This window comes from Phoca vitulina, unplaced genomic scaffold (assembly GCF_004348235.1).
Source record: "Phoca vitulina isolate PV1807 unplaced genomic scaffold, GSC_HSeal_1.0 scaffold12, whole genome shotgun sequence".
NCBI lineage: Eukaryota > Metazoa > Chordata > Mammalia > Carnivora > Phocidae > Phoca > Phoca vitulina.
This window is the reverse complement of record NW_022589715.1, coordinates 8,994,124-9,015,677: the sequence shown is the minus strand read 5'-3', so window position 1 is coordinate 9,015,677 and position 21,554 is coordinate 8,994,124. Positions and strand designations below refer to the sequence as shown.

Genomic DNA, 21,554 nt, shown 5'->3' with positions numbered 1-21,554 from the left:
CCCCCCCCCCCCCCCCCCCCCCCCCCACCCCCGCCCTGCCCTCTACCTCAGGGCTTTTGAACTTCCGGCTTGTGTGTGACTGCCGCTCTCCTACCTGGCTTCTGACGCAGAGCCACCCTGACCTTTGGGTCCTGTCTGGGTCTGGGTCAAGAACGGCCAATCAGCTTCACCTCAGGCACCAGCTCTCATTGTTCCTGGTTGCCTGCAGCTTCGGGTTGACTCAATGTGAAAGTGATGCGACTGATTAGTAATGTCTGCCAAGAACCTAGAAAGAAGACGCTCACCTGCCACACAGTTGCCATTCTTGTCTCTCCCTCTACATATATATGCATGATTATGGGCTCATTAGTGCCACATCTCAGCCGCAGGTCCTCTGCACATGAGCAAGGGTTGTGGGGCAGAAGGGCTTGGGCCAGGGAGCCTAATCCTAGAAGCCTGGGTTGGACATCACTTGCCCAGGAGCTACTGAGTTGAATGCCTGAGTAGTAACAGGGAGGCAGCTTCTTGGGAAAAATCCAGGTAGGCTGCCCTACCCCACCCCACCTCACCCTTCCAAAAAAAGAGGTCTTCCCCCACGGGCTGTGAGGCGAGAGATCATTGATGATGAACTCCAAGAGTAGAGTAGAACAATTCTAGTGTCATTTGTGGGGTAACTGCAGTGCTTTGGAGGTGGGGCCTGTGGCCTTGGGTATGGAGGAAATCAGTAGATGATCCATGAAAAGAATCATTCCAAATTCCAACTCTGGTCAGCTCACCCCTTGCGTAAACTTGGCCCACGGCCCTCCTCTGCCCTCAAGATAAACCCCAAATATCTTTGTTTGGAAGGCCCTTCCCCCAGTCTCCTGGCTCCCTGCTCCTCCCAGGCTCTGTCCGGGCTAAGCCATGAGGTACCACCTCAGCTCCCAGCATGCATGACCTCCCTTAGCTCTGGAAGCACAGAAAACATCAACCTGAAAAAATTCTCTCTACTGCTCCCACTGGAGCCTCACCCAGGAGTTTTCCTTCCAGAGCCTTACTGGCTCCGGTGCTCATCCCGTGTGCCCCCACAGCACCCAGTACTTCTGCCATCTTGCCGGTGCTGGACTGTTAGAGTCTGCACCCTCCCCCCACCCTGTAGGCTCCCTGAGGCCAGTCAGTGTTTCCTCCTCACCACCAATCCCTGGTTCTACCTAGCCCATAGGACAAGTGTCCCAGACTCACCCTATTTTTTACCCGAGTTATTATCAGAAACACCCCTCCTTCAGAGTGTTCCTCAGCAGCCTCTGAGTGGTTCCCAAAGGACTTGCTCAGGAACCATCCTCAGGTGATTTCTAGAGAACTGTTCCTCACCTCCTCAGCCCAAAATGCTGGTGGCCCTAGAGAGGAGCAGCTCTTCCCAAGTGACCTCAGCCAATTCCTTACCTGACTTTGGAGAAGGGATAGAAACCATTCGTGACTATTGCTTCAGAAATATGGGCCAAACCCCTTCTCATCCCTGCTGCACACACACACAGAAACACAAATACACACACACACACACACACACACACACGAGACTAGGCAGGAACAGTAGCAAGATTTTATTAAAGTTTCTGGAAAAACAGAAGGAAGGCCAACCCATAACTGCTTTTTGAAGTTGCTACTCAACCTAACCCACATGGTGCCACACCCAGTTCCAAAGTCACCCTTAATAGGAACCTTATGAGGATATCTATCCATCACTCTTAACATTTCATCTCATAAGGGATTCACCCATAAAAATCATCAATTACCACAGCCTTTTGCCCGCTCTAACCATCGCATTGACCTCTAGACTTGTAATACACACTCCAACCACTAGAGGCACACTTATCAGCAACAAAAAGGGACTTCCTCCCCTCCACCCCCTCCACTGGGGATCTACAATAACAGAGTCTCAACATCTCCCTCCTTGAAAATTCCAGCTCCTTTCTGCTCCTTGGAACTTCCTGACCTGGGTCTGTTTGTCCGGAGCCAGACCTCCAGCAGCCCCAGGCAGCGCCACACCTTGGAATTTAGCCAGACTCACTCCCTGCCTTGGAGAAAAGAGGAAGTTTTGTTGGGCTTCACCCACCGCTGGGGTTTTTCTCTCTAGAGCCCATTTCCAGAATCAACTTCTGTTCAACCAGAACCAGAATCAACCTCTGTTCCTGGACCAAAGGTTAAAGCTTTTGAAACTGGGGGGAAGCGGGGACTTGAGTCAAGGATAATGGAATAAAAGCAGTAGCCAGAGAGAGACTTTGAGGCTGACCTGGCCACACTGAAGCCTTCTCTGTTCCTCCAGTTTCCATTTGTTGGCAGGATTTGCCCCCATCTGTCTGCCTTCAGTTCCCTTATCACCCCTCGAGGGGCTCCACGAGGGAACTGCTATGGTCTGAATGTTGAAAAAATTCATCTGTTGAAAACCTAATGTCCCGAGCGATGGTGTTAAGAGATGGGATCTTTGGGAGGTGAGGAGGTCATGTGTGCAGGCCCTTGCGAAAGGCATCAATGCCCTTATACAAGAGGCCTAGAAAGCTCCCTCGCCCCTTCCGCCATGTGAGGAAACAGCAGAAAGCCCGCCCGGGAGGCGGACTCTCACCAAACACTGAATTGTTGGCACCCTGATCTTGGATTCCTCAGCCTCCAAGACTGTGAGAAATTAATTTTTGTTGTTTACAAGGCACCTAGTTTGTGGTGTTTTCTTCAAGTAGCCCGAACAGACTCAGACAGAACCTAGGAGGAAACTGTTGCCGGGCGCATGAATGTGCACACACCTGTGTAAGGTGCACGTGTGTGCACGTAGCTATGATAGCAGAGAAAATATGACCTATTTCCCCGTGTCCCTTCTCCCCCCATCCCCACCAGAACTTGGGACATGTGATTTCCCAAACCAGAACTTGGGACATGTGATTTGATAGGAATTTTCAAATTTGGGAATTGAGGTATGTGGAAAAAAATGAAATGAGGAAACACTTTTTCATCTTTTTTAATTAAAAATATATAGTGAGGGGGCACCTGGGTGGCTCAGTTGGTTAAGCATCTGCCTTCAGCTCAGGTCGTGATCCTGGAGTCCCAGGACTCAGCAGGGAGTCTGCTTCTCCCTCTCCCTCTGCTCCTCCCCCTGCTCATGCTCGTGCTCTCTCTCAAATAAATAAAAATCTTAAAAAAAAAAAGTTAATAACAACCAACATTTATTTTAAAAAAAAAATATATATATATATAGTGAGATGTGATTTTAAAAAACCAACGGGTGTTATATATTGCTGGTGACAGTATAACTATCACAGGCTTCCTGGATATATCAAGAGTCATAAAAATATTTGTACCATTTGACCAGTGGTCCTGTTTCTAGGAATTTATTATAGAAGATGATTGGGGAATGTTTGGCAATAGAAGAAAGTGCTCATAAATGACAGTCATGCCTCTGGCAAGAAGACTGCCTGCATCTGTGGCATGGAAATTATGAATAGGAAGACTATGTAGCAGAATAAGAAAAAAAGTATATATATTTATGTCATATCATTACTATTACTTTTTAAAGATTTTATTTATTTATTTATTTATTTATTTATTTGAGAGAGAGACAGTGAGAAAGGGAACACAAGCAGGGGGAATGGGAGAGGGAGAAGCAGGCCTTCCGCTGAGCAGGGAGCCTGATGCGGGGCTTGATCCCAGGACCCTGGGATCACGACCTGAGCTGAAGGCAGACGCTTAACGACTGAGCCACCCAGGCGCCCCTCTTTGCAAGCTTCTTTGCCCCACTCTTGGGCCTTGTCAAACCTGTGCTTGGGGGTGCCTGGGTGGTGCAGTTGGTTAAACATCTCACTCTTAGTTTCAGCTCAGGTTGTGATCTCAGGGTCCTGGGATCAGCCCCACATCAGACTCCGCACTCAGTGTCTGCCCCGCCCCCCTGCACTCTCTCTCTAAAATAAATAAATCTTTAAAAACAAACAAATAAATAAACAAACAAACCTGTGCTTGTATAGAAAGCAAAGGAAAGCCAAACCAGACACAGTGGAATTTGGATTCTAAGTCAGAGAGAGAATAAGAGAGAGGGAGGGAAGGGGAGAGAGAGGTGGGGGAAGGGGATGGGGGCTACTGAGGGAAAGAGGGAAGGATGAAGGGAGGGAAGGAGATAGATAGGAGATGGGTCCTCCCTAGGAGAGCAGGCTTCCATTGACCTGCAGGAGGGATGAGGGAAGGTGATGAAAAATGATATAATGGTTTATAGAGGTCTTGTCCTTGTTGGTGAAAGACAATGAAGCATCTAGTTTGCTACTCTTCTGTTTATGTATTTTGAACTCAGGTCAGTTAAGAATTCATACTTCTCATAAATGAGAAGACAATAGCTCATTGATAGGAAATGTTCAAAAACTGAGTTTTCTCTCTGTGCATTCTTGACCTATAGCTGAAATTTTAGAATTGAAGCTATAAGCCCTGTTTATATGTTTGTGTCTGGGTATGTAGTATTTTCTTACCTTCAGATTATCAAATTAGTTAGATTATAAATCTCTTCCAGGACCTCTATTCTGATTGAGATTTATTTATCTTAGAGATGGGAGCTTATATAAACTGAACATTCCTAAAATTCCCCCACATTAAGGAAATTGAACCTCTAATACTTTCAATGTATAGAAAGTTAGTTACACACTAACTCAAATGTTTTAAGAATTCAATACCACATAATTTATATAAAATTTTTGTATGAGACTAATTTAATACTGTTTTAACAAAAATAGCTATGTCTTCTATGAGTTATCAGCGTTAAGTATAAATTTACATTTTATTCTATTTGGGTATGTTCTTCCTAAACTACTACAGATTTACAGATCAAATTAGCTAGCACCACTTCTATTTAATGTTTAAGAATATGAAAAATTTGTGTTTAATCAAATTGAATCGTTATTCTGATAAACTTAAATTTCAAGAGTAATTATACTTTGTAGTGTGTCAACTAGAAGATAGTGTCCAATACCTTTAGGTAACCTAAAATCTTGGACTGATTCTAAATTGGGTTCAATAACTGATATTCATTTAATTCCTAAATCCCTTTTTAGTAAAATAAAATACTGAAACATTATTTCAAGCATAATTTTTAGCTCTTTATATGGTACTGAAGGCTATATATAATATATATATATTTAAGGGTCTATTAATAAACATGTCCATTTTTGCCACCTTGAAAAGTTATAATGGATGTGTATGGATATAGAAAGTTGTACTTTTGCAGAAAGGAATTTTATTTGAGTGGTCAAAGTTAGCTAAGGATTGATGGGTTTATTTATATGATTTTCAAAAAAAGTTTTAGTGTTAAATATTATACTGATGCCAAACTAGAATCTCGCTTTCTCTGTTAAAATGACAAAATTTTCCTGGATTATCAGTCTTCTCTTAATAAGGGCTTGGTTAAAGGTTTTTCTTCCTTTTTTTTTTTTTTTTTTTTTAAGATTTTATTTATTTATTTGACAGAGAGAGACACAGCGAGAGAGGGAACATAAGCAGGGGGAGTGGGAGAGGGAGAAGCAGGCTTCCCGCCGAGCAGGGAGCCCGATGCAGGGCTCGATCCCAGGACGCTGGGATCATGACCTGAGCTGAAGGCAGATGCTTAACGACTGAGCCACCCAGGCACCCGGTTAAAGGTTTTTCTTTACCTTCAGAGTTATCTGTTTAGAGGGCAAAGATTCTGTGTCTTATCAGAATAATTTCTTATGCTTTAGGTTGACTTTATCATGTCCTTGATTATTTAAGTGAATAAAGTCCTCTCACTTTTGAAAGAGCTAAGATTCTTTACAATCATGTTTCCTTTTATGTTAACTTTAACAATCTTTTTACCATCATTTTAGTTAAATGTGGTAGCCAAGGGGCTGGCTCAGTCAGAGAAGCATGTGACTCTTGATCTCAGGGTCATGAGTTTGAGCCCCACATTGGGTGTAGAGATTACTAAAAACATAAATAAACTTAAAAAGAAATGTGGTAGCCAAGTATTGTTTTTCAATAATCGTGATCCTACCTTAAGTGCTCAACACTGACAGAAGCTTTTGATATTTTGTCTTCCCCAAATCAGATCCTCTCTTAAATGCATATTGCTAAGTGAGAGAATCACCAATCTGAAAATGCTACATACTGTATGATTCCAACTAAATGACACTCTAGAAAAGGCCAAACTATGGATACAGTAAAAAGATCAGTGGTTGCCTGGGGAGAGGGGTGGCGGGGGAGGGGTGCCAGAAGGTGGAGAGTGGGGGAACAAATCGGCAGAGCACAGAAGATTTTTAGGTCAGTGAAAATACTCTGTGTGAGACCATAATAATGGATACATGTCATTTCTTTTATAAATAAAATCTTAATAAAAAAATAAAATCCTAAAGAGTATCTTTCACACCTAAAACCATCTTTGAGATTTCCCAGAGGGTCCCAAGAAAATCATTAGGATTTTTTTGTTTAACTTTGTAAAAAGAGAGGTATTACAAATAGTTAGGTTTATCTGATATGTTACTACTAACGAGCAACACAGGAAGTTGGTTAAATCAAGAGATGCTTTTGTTTGGGTAAAATGTTATTAACATAAAATTTTCAGAAATTGTATGCTGCATAGGAAGTTCTAGAGAATTGTCAGTGCCCTAGCTGTCCATGATATGTTTCTATTTATCAGAGTCCTGGTGCTGCTTTGTGTAATATTAGACAAAAACAGGAAAGTGTTATCAATCATAATTTGTTGTTTTAAAAATGTTAACTTGATTGCAACTTTACTTCTTTGAATCTAGCACCTTGGAGGCCAAGGGTTTTTTTTTTTTTTTTTTTTAAAGATTTTATTTATTTATTTCACAGAGACAGAGATAGTGAGAGCAGGAACACAAGCAGCGGGAGTGGGAGAGGGAGAAGCAGGCTTCCGGCAGAGCAGGGAGCCCGATGTGGGACTCGATCCCAGGACCCTGGGATCATAACCTGAGCCGAAGGCAGACGCTTAACGACTGAGCCACCCAGGCGCCCAAGGCCAATGGTTTTTGATTAGAGATTCACAGCACTTATTCATGGGATTTTATTAATACACAGGCATTTATGACCTAATCCAAATTTACAGACTCTCTTTCCTTGATACTGACATATTCTTGGTGTCAAATAACAGATCAAATCCAGATTTAGTAAGGAGTGATTTTCTTTGAAGGATTACTACCAGGGTGACAGTGGAGGAGGGACGATTGTAAGGGGGGGGGGGACAGCATATGAGATGACTGTAAGAACCCCTAAGATCGGCATGCGTCACATGGGTTGGGCAAAAAGAGTTTTCTTTTATAGAAAATAATGGGTTTGAGGAAGTGGGATGAAAGAGTGGCATGATAGGATAGTAAATCAGAGTTTTACCCTGAGGCCAGCCTATTCTCAGGAGGGTTTGTGTGCTGGCTCAGGCTGAGGGGGGCCAAAGTCCAGGGGCCTGTGGGAAGGAGAGAATCTTAACCAAAATTTGGTTAAAAAGCATTTTATTGCCATTGATCAGTGGGGACAAAATAATTCAGCTAGTCCTTTATGAGGCAAAGCTCAATGAACTCCAAAAAAGATAAACTCAATGAGACCTACACTGAGACGTATTAGAAGCAAATTTTCAAAAGACAAAGGACAAAGACAGCATCTTAAAAGCCGCAACAGAGAAGCAAATCGTCACATACAGGGGATCCTCAATAAGAAAATAAGCAGATTTCTCATCAAAAACTTGGGAAGCCAGAAGGCAGTGGACCAGGATATTCAAAGTGCTAAAAGAAAACCCTGTCAATCGAGAACTTTGTATATGGCAACTGTCCTTCAAAAGTGAGGGAGAAATTAAGATATTCCCAGTTAAACAAAAATTGAGAGGGAGTTTGTTACCATAAGACCTGCCTGGCAAGACATGATGAAGGGAGTTCTACAAGTTGAAATCAAAGGACAGTAACTCAGCTCCGTGCTTAGCGTAGTCTGCTTCTCCCTCTCCCTCTGCTCCTCCCTTGCTTGTGTGTGCACTCTCTCTCTCTCTAAAATAAATAAATAAATAAAATCTTAAAGAAAAAACAAAACAAAACAAAGGACAATAACTCGAAGCCACATGTAGAAGTAATGATCTCAATAAAGGTAAATACATGGGTACTTATTAAAGGTAGTATTATTGTAACAATCACTTGTAACTGTACTTCTGTTTGCTTTCTACATGATTGAAGAGACTAATACATTGAAAGAAAAACAATTACTAGTATAAAAGCTAATATTACTGTAACTTTGGTTTCTAACTCCAAATCTTTTTTTCTACATAATTTAGGAGACTAATGCACTTAAAAGAATCATTAGTTTATGTTTCGGGGCACACAATATATAAAAATGTAATTTTGTGACTTCAATAACTAAAAGGGGTAGGGACAGAGCTATAAAGGAACAGACTTTTTGTATGTTATTGAAGTTAAGCTGGTATAAATTCAAATTACAGTTATAACTTTAGCATGTTCAGTATAATCCCCATGGTAACCACAAAGAAAATAGCTATAGAATATACACAAACAGAAATTAAACTCTTCACTACCAAAAAATCAACTAAACACAAAAGAAGACAGTACTATAGGAATGAGAAACATAAAAAGCTATAGTGCATATAGAAAACAAATAGCACAATGACAGAAGTAAGTCCCCACCCTTATCAGTAATTACTTTAAATGTAAATAGATTAAACTCACCAATGAAAAGATAGAGATTGGCAGAATGGACAAAAACATGATCCAACTCTATGCTATCTACAAGAGACTCACTTGAGATCCAAAGACACAAACAGGTTTAAAGTGAAGAGATGGAAAAAGATATTCCACGCAAATAGTGACCAAAAGAGAGCAGGGGTAGCTATACTAATATCAGACAGAAGAGTCTTTAAATCAAAAAGGTTTACAAAGAAGGATATTAAATATTGATAAAAGGTTCTGTACCACAAGATGATGTAACAATTATAATCATTCATGCACTTAATGACAGACCGTCACAATACATAAAGCAAAACCTGACAGAATTGAAGGGAGGAACAGATAGTTCTACAATAGCAAAGACTTCAGTACTCCACTCCCAATAATGGCTAGAACAACCACACAGAGACAAGTTAGGAAACAGAGGACTTAAACAACACAATAAACCAACCAGATCTAGCCTACATGTACGAACGCTCTACCCAACAACGACAGAACACACATTCTTCTCAAGTGTACATGGAACATTTTCCAGGATAGATCATATGTTAGGCCATAAATTAAGTCTCAATAGATTTAAAAAGATAGATATTGTACAGAGTATCTTCATCCACAACAGGATGAAGTTAGAAATCAATAACAAAAGTGCCTGGGTGACTCAGTCGGGTTAAGTGACCACTCTTGATTTTGGCTCAGGTCATGATCTCAGGGGCCTGGGATTGAGCCCTGTGTGGGGCTCCATGCTCAGCACAGAGTCTGCTTCTCTCTCTCCCTCTGCTCCTCCTCTCACACAGGCTTACTCTCTCTTTCTCTCTCTCAAATAAATAAATAACATCTTTAAAAAAAAAAAAAGAATCAATAACAAAAGCAAAACAGGAAAATTCATAAAACTGTGTAAATGAAACAATACAGTTTTAAACAACCAATGGATCAAAGAAGAAATCATAAGACAAATAAGAAAATAGAGATGAATGAAAATGAAAACAATTAAAAATAAAAATAGAACTACCATATGATCCAGCAATTCCACTTCTGGATATTTATCCAAAGGAAACAAAATCACTCTCAAAAAAAAATATCTGCACCCCCACATTTGCTGCAGCATTATTTACAATATCCAAGACATGGAAACAACCTAAGTGTCCACTGAGAGATGAATGGATAAAGAAAACATGGGGTGTGTACACACACACACACGCACGCACACACACAGGAATATTATTCAGCCATAAAAGAGAAGGAAACTCTCTCAGTTGTGAGAACATGGATGGACCTTGAGGGCATTATGCTAACTGAAATCAATCAGACAAAGACAAATACTGTGCAATCTCACTTACATATGGAATCTAAAAACAAAACAAAATAAACAAAAAACAAAAAAACCAAAACCAACCAAACTCATAGATACAGAGAACAGATTAGTTGTTGCCAGAGGTGAGAGGTAGGGAGAGGATGGGTGAAGTTGGTCAAAAGGTACAAACTTCCAGTCACAGGAGAAACAAGTCCTGGGGATGTTATTCATAGCTTGGTGACTATACTTAAATACTATATTGTATATTTGAAAGTTACTAAGAAAGTAAGTCTTAAAAGTTCCCATGGAGAAAAACAAAAAACTTGTAACCATGTGTGGTGTTGGCTATTAACTAAACTTATTGTGGTAATCATTTTGTGATACGTACATATATCTATGATTATGTTGTACACCTAAAATTAATACATTATATATCAATTATGTCTCAATAAAAAAGAAGAAAAAAAGAAAACTTAGCAAAGAAAACAAAACACCTAGCTGTAAGGAGGAGCCTCTCTAGCTCCCCAGTGTCCCTGCAAGCACAGTGGGGATCCCAGCCCTGCATCTCATCTAGCAGTAACAAAGCAGCTCCCCCACAGGGCCTGCTAAAACACAGTATTTAAATAAGATCTAGAGTTTAGTAGATAATACTCAAGATGTCTAGGTTTCAAACAAAAGCATTCAACGAACATACCAAGAACCAGCTAATTCTCGGCTTGAATGGGAAAACACAACAGATTGTCAACATTGCGATGTCCCACAGATTAGAATTGTCTCACAAGGAATTTAAGGCAATCATCATAAAAATGCTTCAGTGAGCAATTGTGAACACACTGAAGACAAATGGAAAAAAAATTCTCAGGGAGGGCTGCTGTGTTCCATCTTGAGGGGTCCCCCTACTTCCACAAAACCTTCCCTGACCATGAGTCCTGTGTTGCTGAGCCCTCTATCCCAGAATTCCTGCAAGAACAGACACCACCTTAATTACAACACTCCTGGTCTCTGGTAGGTAACCTTGTGTGTGTGTGTCTTGCTTCTCTAGTGAAATTCTGGAGGGAAACTCAGTGTCTCTCTTCTTATTTTTATTTTATTTTATTTATTTTTTTAGAAAGAGAAAGAGCACACACAAGCAGGGAGGGGGAGAAGCAGAGGGAGAGGGAGAGAGAGAATCTCAAGCAGCCTCCACACCCAGCACAGAGCCGGACGTGGGGCTCAATCCCAGGACCGTGAGATCATGATCAGGGCTGAAATCAAGAATCAGACACTCAACCAGGTGAGCCACGCAGGCGCCCCCTCTCTCTCTTTGAAAAACCTCTCTCACAAATCCCAGCAAACAAGGGTCACAAACAGGCGTACTTCACAGACAGGGGCTGAAGGCTCCCCAGTGAAGCTACAATGACTCTAGCACAGCACCCGAGGCAGAGTCTACACTGCAGTCCAACAGGCGGAAAGCAGTAAAATACACAACAGTCATTTCTACCAAGGAGGTTTCAACACTCAGGGCACTCAGGAAAGAGTGGAGAATGCCAGGCATTCGGATCAGAATCCCTCTCCCTTCAAGAAAACTCCGACATTTCTTTTCTACTTACAGGCCCGAGAAGAATGTGCCGGACTTCCATCTGTGGGACGTGCAGCTCCTGGGTCTGCTTCACCTGCTAGGGAGCCTCGCTCTCACACGGGGGCCAGCACTGGGCACAGCAGTGCAAGAGTGGTTGATGGGGAAGGGTTCCTCCTACCTCTGGGCCGAGGGGACTCGAGGGTCCAAGGCCACCTCCCTCCTGGAGTGACCTAGCTTCAGGAAACCTCCATGTCCTCAGGATGTGGCTGAGGGGACCCCGCAGAAGAAAATGCAGACCTTGGGCATAGGTCTCTGAGAGTCTCAGTGTGGCTGGGGAAGGTCAGCCTCTCCAGCCTGGTCTGTGAGCTACGCAGGGGGAGAGTGAACCCAAGACGAGGAGCACCTGATGCTGGGGGCTGGGGCGAGCACGCACTGAGCCTTATAGCGGAGCCACCATCCCAGCAAACGACAGCATCAAACCAGACATGATCTCCAGAAATTTATTGGAAACACAATACAAATTGATTAGATGGTATCTACTTACAGACAGACAGTCCACACTAATATCACGCTCTGAATGAATCATCCTGGGGAAACACTCATGCCCACTGATGCATGGTCTGGGCTAGTGTTCTCTGGCAAGGCAAATCAGAAATTCGGAGCAGAGGAACGGAGGGGAAGGATGGACAGAAAACTGGGACACGGCTTTCCTGAGGGGAATGGTGAGGTGGGATTGCTAAACGGGTAAATTCCCCCAAAGGAAAACAAGGACAACCGTGGAGAATAAAGGCTTTACCTCTCCCTTCCAAAAACATTTTCCTCTCTAGGTGAGTGAGTCTACAAAACCCCCACGGGGTCAGCTCCTGCGTCTACTCTCACCGGGGTCTAAGAATAGCATGGGGCATAAACAGCAGGCTGGACATGACACAGGGCAGACCGAGGCCACGTACATCGCAGCCTGCTTGCCTCAGACCTGCTCCTCTACCTCCCCCACCCTGCTCTGAGTGGCGGGGGCTGACCACTGCAGCGTGCTTATCCCAGGACCCTAGGTCAGCTGGCTTCCAGCTGGGTTTAACTAACAAGAGGCACCTGAAGAATCTGCAGGGCATGAGAAAAGGAGAAGCCAGGCTATTTCTCCCCACACATGCCTCGGGGGTTGTTTCCAGCAGTGACCATGCCTCCTCGAGGCCCCAGCTCCCACCAGATAGGCCTTCTGTGGTCCCCAGTTCCTCCCAGTGGACCTAGTCCCCGTGCTCTGGTAACGTGGCCTCCACCAGCCTCTGGGGGTGGCTATTTCCTGCTGTTGCTCCCCACCTCTGAGTTTGGCCTCTTCTTGTTTCTGTGTTCAATAATTCTCTAGATTAAAACCCCTGTTTTAAATATTTGCAGTAGCTTCTGTGTCCCTGGTTGGATGCTGACTGATAGAAACCGGGCTGTGGGCAAAGTAGAGTTGTGAGCGGTGGGCTAAAAACCAGTCTGTCCTCCTCTTTTGCACCATCTCTGGGGGTAGGCAGGTGGTGACGCAGAATGGGAAGATGGCTTGTGAGCTTCTGTGTCCTCATCCAAGGGAGCACAGACCAGGCTCAGCACAGTGCCACCGGGCACATCTGCCGTGGGCCATGCAAACAGACCTGCATGTCTACCCCAGAAGCTCGCTGCACCATGGTGACCTGCCCCCAACACACACAATGGAGACACTGTGGCCCCAGGAAGGGGTGGCCGGGAAACCCTCTCAGGACCAACTGCTCAGAACGGCCAAGGCCAATGTTAGAGGCTCCTTGGTGTCGTTTCTCTATTCCCTTGAGTGTTCAGTCAGAATGCTGGGGAACTTTCCAGAGATGAAGTGGGAACATAAAGATCTTAGTCAACATCGTCTTTGTAGGAGGATGAGGCTGTAGAACAGGAGTTCTTACTACAAGGTGAAGGAACGGCTTTCTTGGTACACGTAGCTCAAAATGAGCTGCGCTTTTACCAAAGCTAAATGTGAACTACAACTAGGGTGGGGGACTCCCTGTTCTCCCTGCAGACCGGGCTTGGCCTCAGTCTCCAAATCTCCGGGGCCTGGATGAGGAGGGCCTCTCCCAAGAGGCAGAGAGAGTGAAGCTTGGCAGCAGAGTCACAGAAGTGGACTGCTCTCAATCAACAGTCACATTTCACATGGGTCAGGAGAGGAGCATGAAGGGGCCAGGTAGCCATCGCACCTCCTGTGTCCATGAGTGACAGTAAGTCCAGGGCAGGGCACTGAGACAGCTTTCTCGTGTCTTTCTTTAGAGAGAACACACCATGTGGTGTGTGATGCAGAGAGCCAACTGCCTCGTCCCCCTAGGTCTTTTCAGAGGGAACTTTTCTCTGGGGAACCCTGAGGGCAATGCCTGTCACCTCTGCCCCACTCACTGGGCACCTCTAACACAAGCCAAGACCCAGAACAGCTCCAAGCGTTGGCATTGGTGAGAACATCCCCAGGTCACCCTTGCAAAAGCCAAAGATGAGAAGCAACGCCTTAGAAGAGAAGCCACGCTGGCTGCAAACTGGAGAAGGAAAAGGCAGCTTGAGCTCTGGGCATTGCCGTCAGCCATCATCCATCACGTTCTCTTTGCTGAGCTGAACCCAGACTCTGAGGATCTGGGCATCTACAGTGTCATTGTCATTTTAATGATACCTCACTCTGCTTGGGGGGCGGGGGAGTGTCAACTCAATTGTAGTCATTCTGTCTTGCAACCACTTGGCTGTTTGGCCAGCCAGCTGCAGTCCCCAGGGACAGCTCAAAGGCCAGAGACTCCAGTTTTCTTTCACGGTGCTGTGAGCCTGGGCCCTGCAGCCTGTCCCTGCAAATGGAGGACAGGGGAGTGGCCAGACTCATATCTGCTTGGGGAGTTGTGGGGCACTAAGCTATTCCTACCCCTGCAGCTGTGTGCACAGAGCTGCAGAATGGCCAGGCTGTGGGGCCAGCAAGCGCTGGTGCTGAGGGCAGACAGGAAGAGCCCAAGCCAGTGAAAACTGGGTCACAGGCACATCTCCTGGGGCCTAGGCACGTGTGTTCACAGAAATGTCTGGGCTGGAAGGGTGGGGGGGCTTGTGGTGTCATATACGCACACTCACCTGCAAACACACTTGCTCATTTCACCCTCCTAGGCCAAACAGATTCCGTCTGCTTAAAATAAACCTGGGGGGTTTGTGACTCGTTGAAGGACTAACCTGGCCGCAGTTGCTCGGCGGCTGGCTTGGCTGTCAGAGAATAGGGCAGTCCGCAAATGGCTTGTCACGGTGATACACGCGGTGATACACACACTCAGCTCTGTTTCAACACCTGCTTTTGCTGGAGCTGTTTGGGACCAGGCAGAACCAAGTAGGACACCAGCTTCTCTCCAACAATAAAATACAGATGATATGAAGAGTTCACAGGCTTACTGAAGAAGATTTTCTTATTTTTTGTCAGAATCTCATAATTCTGTATCTAGGAGGGGAAGAGGAGGGGGAGCCAAATATAGGATGCAGGGGTGAGAGCAAAACTTCCCCATTAGAAAAAAATAAAGATGAAGCCTATTGAGAAAAAGCCAAGTGACAGTAACGGCAAGGATAGGGGAATATCATGAACTGCATACACTGGCACTTTCCTTGAGAAAAATCCATTCAGAAAGCTGCCATGTCCCTCCTGCAGACCATCATGGCGCCGACAACAGGGCTGAGCGGACACATGCAGGGCAGCAGCAGCTCTGAGCTCCCAGCAGCTACGCTGCTGGACGAGCCGCGGTGCCTGGGAGCGGAGTGCTGGAGAAGGAGGAGGCTGAGGGGCTCCCTCGTCCCCTCAATTTTCAGGCAGGTCCCGCTGTGGGACAGTGAGGTCTCTGAGAGGAAAGCGAGGTGACATTGATTCACACGTGGAGACACGACTTTGGTGCCGTGCGCTCCTAACAGTTTCTTCCCCTGCCCCACCGAGTCTCCAGGGGGCACATGTGAAGGTCTCCCACTGAAATGTGCTGGAAATGGGGCTGCCTCCTTCCCAGGCACGACTGTGAACATCAGCAGGACAGTGTAGCGAGTCTTGGCTTATAGTATGAAATAGGGATAGCTCAGTCTGACACGCAGCATGTGAGTTCTGGGGAAGGAGAGAAATGGGGTCAATGTTAAAGCAGTTCTGACAGAGGAGGCAAGGTGAGATCAAGGACAGAGTCAGCCCTCCCACCCACAACGTCGCAAACGTCAAGGAAAGGCAGTCAGGCATTAATTCAAATAAAAGCTCACGCAGGGTAGTTTCAGGTTGGACCAAAGGGATTGAGGCCAAGAAAATATGTGAATGACACTGAAGTATCTTAAAAGCTGGGTTTTGGATGGGCAGGTGTGGTGGTTACTGCCAAGGCGTACAGCATACCAGGCAGATGCCGATATGCTTATCAAACCTACATCACGGGCAGTCTCCGACCAGATACTAAGGAATGGGGAGCACAACTGGCCTGGAGGAGACACAATGTGATCTGAGGTAACCATAAATAATCACAGTGATGTGGGCACTCAGAGGCTAGGAACACTTTTTCCTGTAGGAGGGGAATGAATCTCAAACACCCACCATGTCATAGTGGCTCTCATTCCCACCCCCTCCCTCTCCCCCTGAAACCTTCAACTCTCCTTCCCAGAGTTGGTCCTCTAGAGACTCTCAAGAGAAATAAATAAATAAATAAAAAGCAGAAGTGGCCTGCGCATCATTACCATCTGGTATTACTCACTAGGTTGTGAAACCTTTCACTTGGTTATTAGGAAAGTGGCTAAGAGGGAAGTGGGGGTTGTCTGCTGAGATAGGACCAGGAGCCCCAGCCAAGGGAGAGGACATAGGGATGCTCACCTTCACAGCCTCCCGCCATCCTGAGGAAGGTCTGCAGGATGGAACAGAGCTGGGCCTTCACTTCATGAGCCTTTCTAGAATAGGGGAGATATATGTACACAGCCTGGTATTTGATAGGGCTCAGCAAATACGTGTTAAATAAAAACCAAGATAATTCAGTTTCGGACTCAGGCTAACCTTTGCTTCATTGAACCTACTGTGGGTTATGTAACTGCATTATTTAACAACTTTACCAGAACCTGTGAGCATCAGAAAGGTTAGGAACTTGCTCAAGGTCACACAGCAAGTAAGTTGAGGATTTGAACCCAGATCTTCTTAATTCAGGTCAAGATTTCCCTGCTACACCAAGCTGCCCCATTCTCCATCCATCCCAATAAGAGCATACTGTCCTCGTCAGTGTCTATGTGAAGGGTTATGTATGTGTCAGAACCTCCAGGATTTCTTAGAAAGCTCTGTCTCTCTCTCTCTTTTTTTTTTTTTACGGGGGATGGCGGGGGGAGGAATGCTCTGTTTTTGTCCAACCCCTGGGGAATTAAGCCATCTGCAAGAAGAGCCACTTATAATAGTTTCCCAAGTTTCTGTTCTGTTTCGGTAAATTGTGCTTCCTTTTATTTGTGCCAAACTTACCTGCTTCCGTTTCAAAAGCAACCCTCTAGCATTCAGGTTGACACCAGCCTACTTCACACTGGCTGTGGTTTTAAGTTGAGACATGTCACCCATTCCCGGCTATAGAATCCCGTCTGCCCTTGTAAGGCTATCACTTCACTGCCCCCTGCTAGGAGCTTCCTCAACCCCACTGCATTTCCTTGAAGGAACAAGTGCCACATGCAGGGTCCAGATGCAGAGGCCCCAGCACAGCAGAGAACCCTAGGAGGAGATGTACACCCTTTCTCAGGTCTCCTTACTAGACGATGTAGCCCTTTTTTGCTTATAAATAAATTCTCAAAAGCATTAATCTACACTTGCTACTTTTGTCTATACTGACCCTGATTCATAAGCACCTGTTTTCCTACAAAAATTTCCCTCTTGGTTTCACTCTTTAGAAGTACTTCATGTCCATGGACTTGGAGATTCTGCACCCTAGCTAATCAATGCAACGAAAACCACCTTCTTGAATCCAGCTGCTGGATTCTGAGTTCATTTCCCTCCCTTCTGAAACCCAGAAGCGAAACCACCATCAGAATTTTGGAGGCTGGAAAGCAGATACATGAGTGATAACAGACTATGCACTCAAGAAAGCCAAACCTGAGGCTGGCAGTGAAGAAAGCCAAGAACACAATTTGTCCAAAGGGTCTTCAAATGGCTCAGGAATTAACACCAGAGACCTCTGGCAGTGGGGAAGGGAGACTGAAGCCTGGAGATTAGTTGAAGGTTGTTGAGAAGCAGGTAGACCCCTAGAAGCCCTCCTGGCTCCATACTCTTAGGCAATTGCCTGCCTGCCACAAGTCTGAATGTGTGTCCTCTGAAGAGGACCCGAAAGAGGGTCTCAGTCTCAGGGGACACCATTTGAGGGCAGGGCTGGCCACTCCAAAATTGAGGAATCAAGTGAACATACGCCTAATGGATGATGAGATCTCCAGTGTTCTTCCCATTTAGTTCCCAGAAAGCATCCTGCTAAACCTTAAACTCTGGGGGAAGAGACTGTTCTATGGTCTGGTGTTTGTGTCCCCACAAAATTCCTATCTTGAAATCCTAATGCCCAATGTGATGGTATTGGGAGGGGAGACCTTTGGGAAGTGAGTAGGTCATGAGAGTATAAAGAGACCCCACAGAGCTCCCTAGCCCCTTCCACCATGTGAGGACACAGAGAGAAGTCAGCAGTCTGAAACCTGGAAGAGGGCTTTCACCAGAACCCAACCATGCCAGCACCCTGATCTTGGACTTCCCAGCCTCTAGAACTGTGAGAAATAAATCTCTGTTGTTTACAGTGATCCATCTGCAGCATTTTCTTATAGCAGCCTGAATGGACTACGATAGATGGGAAGACTCTTCCTCTGGGAAACGTGACCAGTCTATGAGAGCAGACCTGGAAACAGTGGCATTTGGGCCACCCAACAAACAGCCCAGCCTGATCACCATACCATGAAACACACCAGAGGCTCCACCCACAAGCAGGGCACAGAGCTTTCAGTTTGATTTTAGTCTCCTACTCTTAAACATTAGTAAACAACCACAGGTCACCAGGGAAAAACCTCCAACATAAATGTCAGAGACCAAAACAAAGAACAAAGAGAAGAATTAAAATTGGAGGAAACAGACTATTCATAGAGAAGAAAACTTAAAAAACAGGAAACACTATCATTAATATCTTCAGAGGAGTAAGAAAAGATACAGTATCCATGAAACACAGACAGTATGTTATTTAAAAAAAAAAATCATGAAAAAAAAATGTAAAAAAGATATCCCTTTTTATTTTACAAACCTAAAAGCCAGGAAAATGAAGCTCTGGGGCCAAGCAAAAATTGCACACTGCTGCTGAATTACCAAATAGCGAATAGCAAATGTTCCAGCCAGGGAATGGACGTACATGTAGATTCAAGTAAAACAATGATGGAAAAAGTCATCTGTTACATTTTTTTTTCATGAATTTGCAGAGAATTACTGAGCTGTTACTCCCCTCCCCCTGCCCCCCATTATAATGGTGTTTACCAAACATACCAATAATTCACTACAATTCAGACCTTTGAAAATCTAGCTTTCGGTGTAGAATGGAAAGTTAGATGCATCAGTGCCCGAGACAATATACTCTTTGATAGAGCTTTCTACAGATACACTTTTTATAGGTTATTTTCAGTATATGTCAACATCCATGTCTCTTGTGGCTAAAGTAATGGATCACATGGCTGTACCTTTTCCACATACACGTAGGATGGATAATTATTGTATATTAAGGTGTGATTCTTTCCTTATCTTTAGTGTTAACCTACCCAGACCGGCCCCTCTAACACGAGTCGATAAATGTTGTCCTGCCCACCGGTGGTTTTGATGGCTGATTAGACACACTCTTTGATTTCTGCTGCAGAAGGCAACATGATTGTAACAGAAACAGCTATTTTCCCCTTTCCATTCTTTGTGTTCCCCTAAAATAGAGTTTGAACAAATATTTTAAAGGTGCAAAATACTATTAGAAAGTACTATTTGAAATGAACATTATAGGAATCTCTTGGCATAACAGCCACAGAATACTTTACTGCTTGGCAGAAGAGACAAGAGGTGAGAAGAAAGTAGCACATTAGCTGGATGAGCGCTTGTGTCGCCCAGTATAAGCAAGTGCGGTGTACAAACAAGTATACTCTGAATACATTATTTCCACTCATTTAGCACAAATAAATCGTTTGGTTTCACTTGGAAGTGGAAAAAAAAAAATTGAGGGGCACCTGGCTGGCTCAGTCAGAGGAGCATATGACTCTTGATTGCAGGGTCATGAGTACAAGCCCATGTTGGATGTAGAAATTACGTAAATAAATAAAAACAAACTTAAAAATTTTTTTCTTAAATTGAGAGAACCAAGGGGAGTTGGCAGAGAGCCTATAGGAAGATTGAAGAGTTCTACATTCTATAATCGTGGGTTAATTTATTTTGGGCTAACCCTCCAGCCAATAACAGTAATAAACTCTGGATAAAATATTAAAAAAAAAAACTGAAGGTTCTGGAGAGCAACCAAAAAGCAGGCAAAAAATGAAGGGGATATGATCCTTTAAAAAAAGGTGAGATTCGATGAGATCCACCCCTAACTGGCTTTTCCTTTATGGACACTTCCATGCAGTACAAAAGGAATATGGCTCAAGCAGAAAACTGGAGTCTAACTGGGCTAAGGAATCAGGGAGAGTCCAGAGTTTGAGGCTGCTAATATAGCTGGAAATACAGGAGGAGATGCCGGAAAGGAAGAGGACAAGGAAAGGGAAGCCGCCAAATCTATATATATACTCCCCTCAAATCACGGGCTGGTTCTGGAACTATGCATTTATGAGGTGGGACTCCAAGGAGTCCAGTGGGAAACATCAGCTGAAAGGCTAAAAAAGGCTGAGCAGCAACCTCAGCAGCTGTCTACTGCTGGGAAGACAGATTTTGGAGTTTAAGTTCTGCCAAGTAGGAGGGATTGGGCAAATAATTTGGTCTTTCCATTGAAATCTCATGGGACTAAGAGCAAAACTGAAATAAACCAGACCTTTTAAAGTTTTAAAACAAGCCTCCAGAGAATCAAGGTGACCTACCAAATTAATTGCTTGCTAGGACAAAATGCAACACTCTGCAAAGGAAAATAACAGAATCCAGAGTCTCTACAACTTAGCATCCACACTGACCAGTATTCATTAAAAATTAACAGACTGAGAGGCACCTGGGTGGCTCAGTGGGTTAAGTGTCTGACTCTTGATCTCAGCTCAGGTCTTGATCTCAGAGTTGTGAGTTTAAGCCCTACATTGGGCTCCATGCTGGGCGTGGAGCCTACTTAAAAAAAAAAAGAAAAACAGACTGAGCAACCCATCCAAAGAAAAAAGTCAGTAGACAATGACTAATGGATGATTCAGATGTTAGAATTAGCAAATATGGATATAAAATATTCACTATAAGTTTGTTAAAGAATCTATAAAAAAAGATGAATATAATGGGTAACAAAATGGTATATTTTGGAGAAATACAAAAGAACTAAATGGAAATTCTAAAACTGAAAAATACAAAATCTAAAATGAATAATTTGTTAGATGGGATTAATAGCAAATTCAATACTGCAAAAGAGGGGCCCCTGGCTGGCTCAGTCAGTAGAGTATGCAACTCTTGATCTTGGGGTCGTAAGTTCCAGCTGCATGTTGGGCATAAAGTTTACTTAAAAAAAAAATACTGCAGGGGCGCCTGGGTGGCTCAGTTGGTTAAGCGACTGCCTTCGGCTCAGGTCATGATCCTGGAGTCCTGGATCAAGTCCCCGCATCGGGCTCCCTGCTCAGCAGGGAGTCTGCTTCTCCTTCTGACCCTCCCCCCTCTCATGCTCTCTCTATCTCATTCTCTCTCTCAAATAAATAAGTAAAATCTTAAAAAAAAATACTGCAGAAGAATCAATGAACTTGAAGATCTCTAAAAGTTATTCAGACTGACAAATAAAGCATATGTACTATATGAGTCCATTTATATAAAATTCTAGAAAATGTAAACTAATCTGTGGTGACAAAAAGCAGACCACTGGTCACCTGAGATGAGGTAGGG

At 44.1% G+C, this 21,554-nt stretch overlaps 1 protein-coding gene across 7 annotated transcripts in view; it reads right to left on the bottom strand.

Annotated features, from left to right (window-relative positions):
• Nucleotides 1-21,554, bottom strand: part of MTA3 (metastasis associated 1 family member 3) — a 236,587-nt gene that overhangs the window by 3,102 nt on the left and 211,931 nt on the right. The window contains exons 17-18 of one of the 7 annotated variants that reach the window (XR_004300277.1): nucleotides 16,356-16,429; nucleotides 12,005-15,614 (exon numbers count right to left, since the gene is read on the bottom strand). The exons of 4 other annotated variants lie outside the window; for them this stretch is intronic. Coding sequence is in view for 1 of the 3 variants with exons in the window: in XM_032410400.1 (XP_032266291.1) it covers nucleotides 15,589-15,614 (26 nt within the window). In the remaining 2 variants the exon portion in view is untranslated. Of the gene's footprint in view, nucleotides 1-12,004; nucleotides 15,615-16,355; nucleotides 16,430-21,554 lie in introns of those variants that run through there. 2 more of the 7 variants (XR_004300276.1, XM_032410400.1) reach the window with 2 other exon arrangements.